The 9,709-nt window shown below is 42.9% G+C and overlaps 2 protein-coding genes across 2 annotated transcripts in view; both read right to left on the bottom strand.

Annotated features, from left to right (window-relative positions):
• Positions 1–4,128, bottom strand: part of pptc7a (protein phosphatase targeting COQ7 a) — a 9,912-nt gene extending 5,784 nt beyond the window's left edge. Inside the window, exons 1-3 of the mRNA XM_037681259.1 lie at positions 3,719–4,128; positions 1,651–1,830; positions 573–771 (exon numbers count right to left, since the gene is read on the bottom strand). Coding sequence (XP_037537187.1) covers positions 573–771; positions 1,651–1,830; positions 3,719–3,920 — 581 coding nt within the window. The 5' untranslated portion in view covers positions 3,921–4,128. The remainder of the gene's footprint in view (positions 1–572; positions 772–1,650; positions 1,831–3,718) is intronic.
• A 338-nt stretch (positions 4,129–4,466) lies between these two features.
• Positions 4,467–9,338, bottom strand: ppp1cc (protein phosphatase 1, catalytic subunit, gamma isozyme). The gene is made up of 7 exons (XM_037681258.1): positions 8,944–9,338; positions 8,105–8,236; positions 6,827–7,057; positions 6,571–6,675; positions 6,129–6,352; positions 5,645–5,779; positions 4,467–5,105 (listed from the first exon to the last, which is right to left on the bottom strand). The coding sequence occupies exons 1-7, from the start codon at positions 8,996–8,998 to the stop codon at positions 5,016–5,018; spliced, it is 972 nt and encodes a 323-aa protein (XP_037537186.1). The 5' UTR covers positions 8,999–9,338; the 3' UTR covers positions 4,467–5,015.
• Between the last annotated feature and the right edge of the window lie 371 nt (positions 9,339–9,709).

The following is a 9,709-nucleotide window of genomic DNA, read 5'->3' on the forward strand; positions in this document are numbered from 1 at the left end:
GGACAACAACACATCCTGCACCACGCGTGGGACATACGAGGACAACACATCCTGCACCACGCGTGGGACATATGAGGACAACAACACATCCTGCACCACGCGTAGGACATATGAGGACAACACCACATCCTGCAGAGCACTCTGCTTTAAAATCTTACACTTTACAAAACTACCGTCTGACATTCTAAACACGCAGACATCGACACAGCAGACCCTCGCTACTTCGCTGACTCGCTCTCGCAGTTTTTCAAAATAAGAGTGGACATGACACACAATCAGCTGATTGATGGATGAGCTGCACAACTGGCGTGGATTGTTTATTTAAAATAAATTGTTTTAAATTATTTAGCACCTGCTGAACCTTTGTGCAGCCCATAGCTGCTGCAGGATGAACTTTCCTTTAAGACTTGGACTTAGTTTTCTGAGAGAACGACAACAAGTCTTATACAAATAAACTGTGGTAATGAAGGTAAAATAAATCTAACGTTAAGTCCGTGTGCTGTGAACTGGACATTAAAGTAAAAACAAGCTCAGTCTTCAAAGCTCCATCGTTGGAACTTGTGCAGACTCACCTGTCGCTCAGGACGGCCCCCTCAGCCTCGGGGGGAGCGATCGACAGCTGGAAGGGTGTGTTGAAGTAGTGCTGCTGCTCGTCGGAGCGGTGGACCACCTCCCCGCCCCGGACCACGAGGAAGCCAGAGTCTCCCAGGTTGGCTGTGTGCAGCTGGTGACTGTGCCGGTCCAAAACGACGATGCAGGCCGTGCTGCTCCCTACACACGTGCACAGGTCGACAGCGCTTTAGAGCTTTGTTAGAAACGCGATGAGGTTTGGAACGTCTTAACAAAATGCTAACACGGTGACGGGTGTAGGTGAACAACACCGTCACAGAACCACACAGACTGATCCCACATGAACTTGTAAACAGTGGCACAACAGATGTTCTGAGTTTTAGGGAGAAACAAACAGTTCAGTTATTGTCTCAGAGTGAGCAACGAGAGCAACACATGTTTGCACCGTTGTTCAATGTCGACTACGTTTATGTCCCTTCAGGGTAATTCCTTGGTTGTTGTTTTTTCAAAGTCAGTCCTAACGCAAGACTTCAGATGTGAACGTAATGATGTTCAGGAATTTTTTTTAAGTGTCTGGCCATCTGTGCCGGCAGGAGATGTGACGTGGGGGAAACATGAGGCGGCGGACAGCGCGGGGCCACACCCTGCTGGTGACTCATCCAGCAAGCTAAAATATGCTCTGGGATCGGACTCCAAAAACCTGCTACACATCATGACTCACGCTTTGCCTCTTCGAGTCATTTCCCACCCATTCTTTCTGCAGAGAAACAATTACGAGAAGCTGCCCGCCTCAAGAACATTTTCTTCTCCGTGTAACAAGCAGCGGTGTTTTCAAGGCTGAGCATGTGAGAGCTCAGTGGAAAAGTACTGACGCTCAGAGACCCATCTGAACCCAAGGCGTTCCTTCACTGATGTTCCATGCGAGCACATGCTCTGCTGGGAGGCAGAGGATCTGGCTCTTCTGACCAGCCCAGCCCCACACGTAATGCTGACGGATCATTCGATGACTTAATGATGGTGTCGTGGCTGCTGCCGTGCGTTTCATCTACAGAATGAGAAGTCCAGCTCCTGTTCACTCACCCAGTAGTGGCACCTTGTTCTGCAGCAGCTCATAGTAGCTGGCTGTCAGGACTCCCACAGGGCTGCTGGGAACAAAGCGTCCTTCCTTCACCAGCCGCTCACACGTCTTCATCAGCGTACCAGAGAACTGGGACGGATCCACACCGTAGTCCCTCCAACCTCCTACTCCATCTGCAACACCTGCGAACAGAACTCGTCTGTCCATCACCACAGCCCTCCATCTTCTTTAACATCACAATGCTGCTCCTTAAATCCCACCAGGTTTACTGTTGACATGGAAACTGTTGAGCCATGATGGTAGTCTACTTTGTATGGTTTAAATAGCAGTAATAAACAAATAGTTTGTATAGAACATCGTTTTATACATTCAGTTGTGATTTTAATAGGGTGCCATTATCACTTTTGTGTTTCTGTGACACTGGATTTAATACTTCTCTTCCAGCTGTGGAGAAACCCATAAAACCAAAACAGCTTGATCAGGAATGGTGTGCCGACTTCGTACAGTGCTAAAGGAAATTCCCATAAACCAGGGGTCTGCAACTTTTACGATCAAGTCATTTTTATGCCTTTGTTCACTAAATTAAAGTGTTCAGCGCCGCAGCGACCTGCTACAATTGTCATGATCAACTGGTGGCCCCTTGGCCACTTCAGGCTTGCTGGAGGGGGCTTTTGTGGCCAGTAGGGGTGACAACAGCTAAAAATATGTAATTATTTTTAACATTTATTGATATTCTTACAACTTAACACAAATGAAAAGATTATTGCAATAAAAATGTGGTGGGGGAGGGATAATTAATAAAATAAATCTATGAACTATGCAGACCTAAGTGATTTTTTATTTTTAATTGTGGATTTTTTTTTTTGTATTTTTATTCATTCAACCTTTATTTAGACAATATAGAAATATAATATAGTTCAAGTGAGTATGTTTTACTCCTTGTACTATTTCCAGTGTTCACATATATGCAAAAGAAAAGACAGGAAAACTGCTAAAAATCTTTTTTGTTGTTTGTTTAATACAATTTGGTTTGATGTCAGTTTTGGTCTAAGTTTGAAAGAGCCGCTGCAGAGCGACCACAGAGCCGCATGTGGCTCCAGAGCCGCAGGTTGCAGACCCCTCCCCTGAACTCTAGAGGACATGGGGGTTTTGTTGAAATGAGTGAGAAAACTCAGGACCTCCATGTTCTGATACACTTCATAAACATCCCGTTTCACAGAACGACGGACTTCACATGACTCGACTGGCTGCAACGACTCGGTGGTTTCTACACATTTCATTCAGTTTTTTTATTTAGAGCCAAGTCACAACAGAACTCATCTCAGGGCACAACTGTTGAGTTTGATCATTTTGGGAGATTTTACCACAAAATGTTCAACTAAAATATGAGATGATGTCATGCAGTAACTTCTGAGCAGTTTAAACTTTACAAAATGTGTAAACTTTTCTTTCAGCAGTCACTTTTGCTAGTAGAGCCTCATACATAGAGTCTGCTGAAGACTTGGGGGGGGGGGGGGGGGGCAGCCATTGTGCAGCACATACTTTCACATTAACTCTCACTCCAGCAAGAACTGTTTTTAACAAACTTGTTTTTTGCACAGTGACTGCTCTGGAGCTTCATAGCATCGTTTTTCTGCCTGAGTGCTGTCGAGCAGTGTCAGGTGTGTCTCATGTAATGAATACATGCTCCATCACTACAGAAGTAAAGTACTGCAGTACTACTACAGTACTACAGGATGGCTGTCATGCACACTTCAGGTTTGTTTCAGAAACTCGAGCTGTTCGGTTTCCCTGACAGGGAGCTTCATTTCTGTCCCAGCTTGTGTGTGGATGTCCATACAAGGACAATCCTGCATCATGTCCTCCTCCTGGGAGCAGACACAAATCAGACCCTTCATGGAACCCCGCGTGCCCAAAACACGCGACATGATTATTGGTTAATTTCAGTGTCCCCGAGGAATTGATCCGTGTCCAACAGGCTTATCTGATGTTGTGCAGGTCTTAGGTTGGATGTGAGGTGGTGTCTCATGCAGTGAGTGGTCCTTGACCTCGTGTTTCTGCAGCACTCACCCAAAACATCCGCTGATCGGTGCCGCGCCACGAAGCACGCGTCGTCCCCGTAACACCTCCCTTTCTTTAGGGCTCCTCTGCGGACGTCCTTCCCGAAGCCGCAGCTCGCCGTCACCAGGCTGTAGTCTCGGCTGTCTGTCTGAGAAAGTCCGCCGATGACGGCTCTGGCGACCAGTCGACCGTAAGACAGCACGGACAGCATCACCTACACCCGCTCCAGCACACCGGCAGAGCTGGCCGCGCCGCCAGTTTGACCTGGATGTAAGCTAACCACACGCTGCTAGTAAAAACTAGACTCACCACAGAGGTGTTCTCTGGTTGTCACGTCAGCCCTGACCGACAAAAACACCATTATCCACTGAGCGCTGGTTGAAAGCAGCCATGCTGCCAACCGAGCCTCCGACACGCTATGTAACAGACCGTGGCTGCCGCTGGGCGCATGCCCAGAGCACGGTCTCGTGACTTCTGACGTCACACGTTATCAAACCTACGTCTCCTAATATGGGCATGCAGCGTTCCGTCCACCTTCATCTCTCGTCCAGGAAACTGATCGACAGTGAATACTTTAAATTGATTATAACTGAGCAACCTGAAAAGTACACGATGTTCAATCATCTTCATGAACTTCAGATTAAAATAAAACCCTCACGATCTGTCTCCCTCTTGAAGTAATGGAAGCTTCCTTTCACAAGATTTTTTTTTTATCTGAAAAGGCAAAGGATTTCAAAATAAACAACACTGAAGATACTTGTACCCCCAAAATACACTTAAAAGTTTATTAGAAAGATTTAAACATTACAAGAGTGCATGTTTATTCATTTAATTTAGCACACAACTTTAAAAATGTGTGTGGAGTGGTTCTCTGACACTGAATTAACTTAAGGTTTACTGAAGTAAACGGATGTCTGGGACGTTCCTTACGTTTTTACAGCCATTGGTAACAATTACAAAGAGTGAAAATGAAAGGACTAATGAGACATGAAAGAAAACTGGAAAAAATTGTGCACAGCTTCAAACAAGGCATTCCTGTGCATAAGTAGCTGTGTTGTTGTTGGGTTTTTCCTGATTCAACAGTCATATGTGGCAAAGACTAGCTGCAAAATGGAGTGCAAAACACCTGAGGTTTTCACCGTGACGTATCAACTGACCCCTGTGGACACAACAATTAAATATTTTGCTTTCATCAAGTCGGAGTGGGTATTTTTTCAGTATTGCAGCATGAAGTATATTCGATCCTTCAAATGCAGAGGACGAAAGCAAACCAGTGGGGTGAGACTGGTCTCCGTCTCCCCCCACCTCATTTCTTGGCTTGCTTGGTGACCATGTTGCGAGGGGGAGTCACAGGACGGCTGCCGTTCGGCTTCTTCTTCTCAGCTGGCTTTAAAATCTGTGAACAGATTACAGAAAGTTAAAAAAAGATTCATGATGCATACAGCTTTTCTTTATTTTGTCTAAAACCTCCAAATAAATTCAGAACTGCATTCAGTTGTCTCAGTTATCCCCAGGTGTGACCCGTCCAGAAACTGTAGTTTCACTACAGCAGTAGTTACATGTTTGGCTACATTTAAGAGGAAAATAACGACAGAAAACAAACAGTGAAGAAAAGCAACATGACGCTTCTCCCCCAAAGTGTGTAAACACATAGTTTAAAGCTGCAAACACAAAAACACAATGTTTTATTCATGTCTCAAAGCAAAAATTACATCGTTCGAGTTCTAAAAAGTAACTTTTTAACATCCGATACAAATGGGTCACTCAGAAATAGCACTTGGCAAAATTGAAAACTTCATGGTTTCTCTTAAAACTCTTTACTTCCAACATTTTATATTTATAAAGGTAATTAAAACATTTTTTTTGCCTTGCTGTTCAGTTTAGAAAGATGTTCCAATTGTAGAACAAAAAAACCAAACAAAGATACGTTGGTACCTGAAAGGAGCACATCAGAGTCTCATCAACGCTCATCATGGCGCCGGCGTTGTCAAACTCTCCGCAGTAATTAGGCGCCGAGAACAAAGTGACCAGCTGTCTCTTTGCAAAAAACTCATAGCCATCCTCAACAACCTGTGAAGAAAAGAGTGAAAATGATGGGTGAGTGAGGCTAGGGACACCCTGGACATGATGCAAGTCCATCGCAGGGACAGAGACAACTGAGACAAACAACCATTCACTCTCTCACTCACACCTAGGGACAATTTAGAGTTACCAATCAGTCCAACATGGATGTTTTTCAAAAATGTCATTTGAGATGTTCAAAAGTTGACAAAGCTTTAATTTTGCGGGGCAAAAAAAGACAAAGGTGAAGTAACAGTTCAGTCCAGGCAGAGCGTCCTCCAGTCCTCTGCTCAGGACGTGAGGTCCTGGAACCGGAGCGCTCACAGTCACGTTTCTGTTCGTAGAAACAAGCTGTTACCTGATGAGCGCGGCAGATCAGATCCAGGTCATGCTTGTGTAGAAACTTGGCGACCACCTCTGACCCGAAGGTAAATGAGACACCTCTGTCGTTCTCCCCCCAACCCAGAACGTCCTTGTCTGGGTCGGACCACAGCAAATCACACAGCAGGCCCTGATCGGGCACGTCGGTGGGGCGCATGATGCGTCGGATCTGCTCCATGGACTGAAGGTCAGGTGACAGTCCTGAAAGGTACAGATAGTACTGATAGAGGCCCAGTCCAAACATCAGTCACCAAAGTGCACAGGCAGCATTTCACAATGACAAATAAAAACAGCTGACGTCAAACTGAAATACTTTGACATGCTGCGTTCAAGTACGCCACAGTACAGGTCATCAAGATACAGACAGGACAGTATGTTTAAAAATGTAGCATCATGGAACATTAGAAACAAGAACCCACCTCCATGGCAGCAAAAGATTTTCTCATCAACAATCGCAGCAATAGGGAGGCAGTTAAAACAATCTGTGAAGGTCTTCCAGAGTTTGATGTTGTACCTTCGTTTACCTAACACAACGTGACAAGAATATGTTGTTAGTTTGTCTGTTCAGAGTCAGAGAACAACATCTTCAAACAGAAACAGCTTTGAAAACTAAATTTGTTGCTAAATGCACTGCGCACAGCAGCAAGTAATTAAATTTAATTATACATTACTCACACTCATCATAAAAACCATATATTCTGTTGATTGAAGCACACTCGTGGTTTCCCCTAAGCAGGAAGAAGTTCTCTGGGTATTTGATTTTGTAGGCCAGCAGGAGACAGATGGTTTCAAGGGACTGCTTTCCTCGGTCAACATAGTCACCCAGAAATAGATAGTTGCTCTCCGGAGGGAAGCCCCCATACTCGAACAGCCTCAGCAGGTCATAGTACTGTCCATGGATGTCACCTGCAAAGCATGGACAGATTAATGCAACCACACAAACCAAACAGTGCTCTGTGACTTCTGTGATGAGAAAAACACGGTGGAATCACAGAATGAGATTAAAAACAGAGTTTACTGTAAAACACTGAGCGTTGCAGAATCTGTTAATGTGCTCTTTTCCTTGACAAAGTGTTTTTCACACTTCACGCCATTCACAATGAGCTAGGCAGTGTTTTGCCATTGCAGCCTCCTCATCTCTGTGATGAGCAGTGAGTGGAGAGGAGGCAGCCTGCGGGAGCATCACAGCAACAAAACAGGACTACCCAACAAAGAGTGAGCTGACGTTAGCTCACTCTTTGGCATGAAAATACGTCATCTGAAGGAAAATGAGTGATTTTGCAGTTGTATGAGCCGACCATAAAACTGTCCATGAAATCTGAAATCGCCTTCTTTCTTTGTTGAAAATAGAAGCAACAAGATTTTACAGCCACCGCCATAACGGAAAGCTACAGGGCCGCACAACACCAGACTTCAAGTAAAAAACAATGAATATTTGTCAACAAAACAACAAATAAAAGAACCCCTAAGTGAGTCTAATAGAATACAGTTAGATAAACTTTCACTATATTTAAGTAAGTAAAGTATAGTAAGACATGAAAAACATAAAATGTATTTTACCTAAAGATAAGAATGTTGCTTTATTTAAATAATGATTTACAGCAAAAATTGTAAATACTTGAATAAATCATTAAATGTTTGTTGAACTAAAACACTTTTTGCTGTGTACGTGTACAAATTTGTCAAATTTCTTTTAAATTTTGAACACAGTTTCTGCTGATTTGTTTTAATTTTGCTCAACATAAAATGAGAAACTTGTTTGGTAAAAGCACAATTAAAACATGGAGTTTAGAACAATAAAAAACATTGAAAGAAAAGACAACTGATTCCACAGAACCCTTATCAAAACAGATAAAACAATTGTTTGTCCTTTTAATCATATTTGACATTATCTGAAAACAAAGCAAGATGTAGTACATTGTCATTTGCAGTACACACGCTACTCTCACTCACCACAAATCTTGAGAGGGGCCTCAAGCTCCAGAAGAATGGGTTGACTGAGGAAGATCTCCCTGGACTTCAGACACAACCCTCGAATCTCGTTCTCCTGCAGCTGCACATTCTTGCCAGGTTTCGCTCCTCTGACTGCAACAAGACAACAACCATCAGAAAACTGATTATAGCACAGCTGCTGCTGCTGGGTCAGCGATGTTTACCAGCATCTGTCTGGGCAGGTTTTGGTGGATGAGCCATTGACGTAGAATAATCTAACTCAGTTTTAGTAGAAAGCTTGGTGTGGAACATAGTGTCTCTGAAGTATTAAAAAAAGTCCCAAAACACTGATGCATACACACCTACCTGATAATTATGTCTCTTTAGCAATGATTCAACTAATATCAGCAATTAGAAACTCATCGCTTTATTTTAAAAGGAAAAAATAACTACTAATAAATTTTATTTTTACATAATCTAACATGACTCAAAAGTCCAAAACACAAAGTATGAGTACAGGACACTACGTGTGTGTGGTGTACCTTCGTGTGTGAAAACAGATGACGAGATAAAGAAAACAGCTGAAAACCATTATCAGGTCATAATGTACACTAGGGTCACAGAAAGCGGCATTACACCGGTGTACAATAAAACACGTTTCACACGTCTTCATATGCTCTGTAGATATACAAATAATTTGTTACACTCATTGGGTCTCAAGTAGCGATTATCAAAATGGAAAACAAATATCCGTATCGATTTGTTGGTATATCCTGGGATACACATATAGCTAGCTGCGCATCTCCTGTAGTCACAACAGCCTGTAAAATGTAATTTTTCGTGTATATTTAATAACTTACCTTCTAAAAGACGTTGAATAATACTGTCTATGTTGAGCTTATCAACGTCAGCCATCGCAAACGCTTATAAAAATGATTCAGTCAAAAAAAAAAGTAGGTCTTTATCGCGGTTGAGAAAGCTAGCCTGCTAGCTATCCTAGCGTTAGCCACGATCTTCCAGTTTAGCTTCGCTAATTTTCCGGCTGAGCCTAAAAAAAAATCTTTACGTGCCTCCGTTTCCGTCAATAGGCGCGTTACTAATTTTAAAATGTCTACTAGTTATTTTTACACCGCAGCTTCTTTTTAAATTCAGCCAAAATCTCGGTTATTATTGGGAAAAATGGGGCATAAAAAATAAACGTCAAACACACTAGCTGGGAGCTAGCGATGGCGTCCCGGCTGTTTCCCTCTGCCGCACCTTCAACTGCTAACAGGCTAACAGGCTGCTGCCGCCGAGCTGCTGCCCCCTGCTGGACCGGGAGGGGAACGGCTCCGCTTCTGGCCTGAGAAACACAACAACGCTGCAGCTTAATGGTTATAATGGTATGGTATAAAGTTTATTCATTTTAAAAATACAAAACAGTTTCATAACTATATAAAAAAAATACAAGAGATTTAAAATGAAGGGCAGCAGAAAAAAGAAAAAATCTTATTATATATGCCCCTTTTTCAAACAATTAGTTCAATCATAATAATCTTCAAGTAACAGAACAAAATGAACAACGCTTTCTATTTTTTCTAATTCTAATACAAAAACACACTAAGCTACCCAGTCGTTTGAGGAAAC

This window comes from Nematolebias whitei, chromosome 8 (assembly GCF_014905685.2).
Source record: "Nematolebias whitei isolate Nwh7 chromosome 8, NemWhi1, whole genome shotgun sequence".
Lineage (NCBI taxonomy): Eukaryota > Metazoa > Chordata > Actinopteri > Cyprinodontiformes > Rivulidae > Nematolebias > Nematolebias whitei.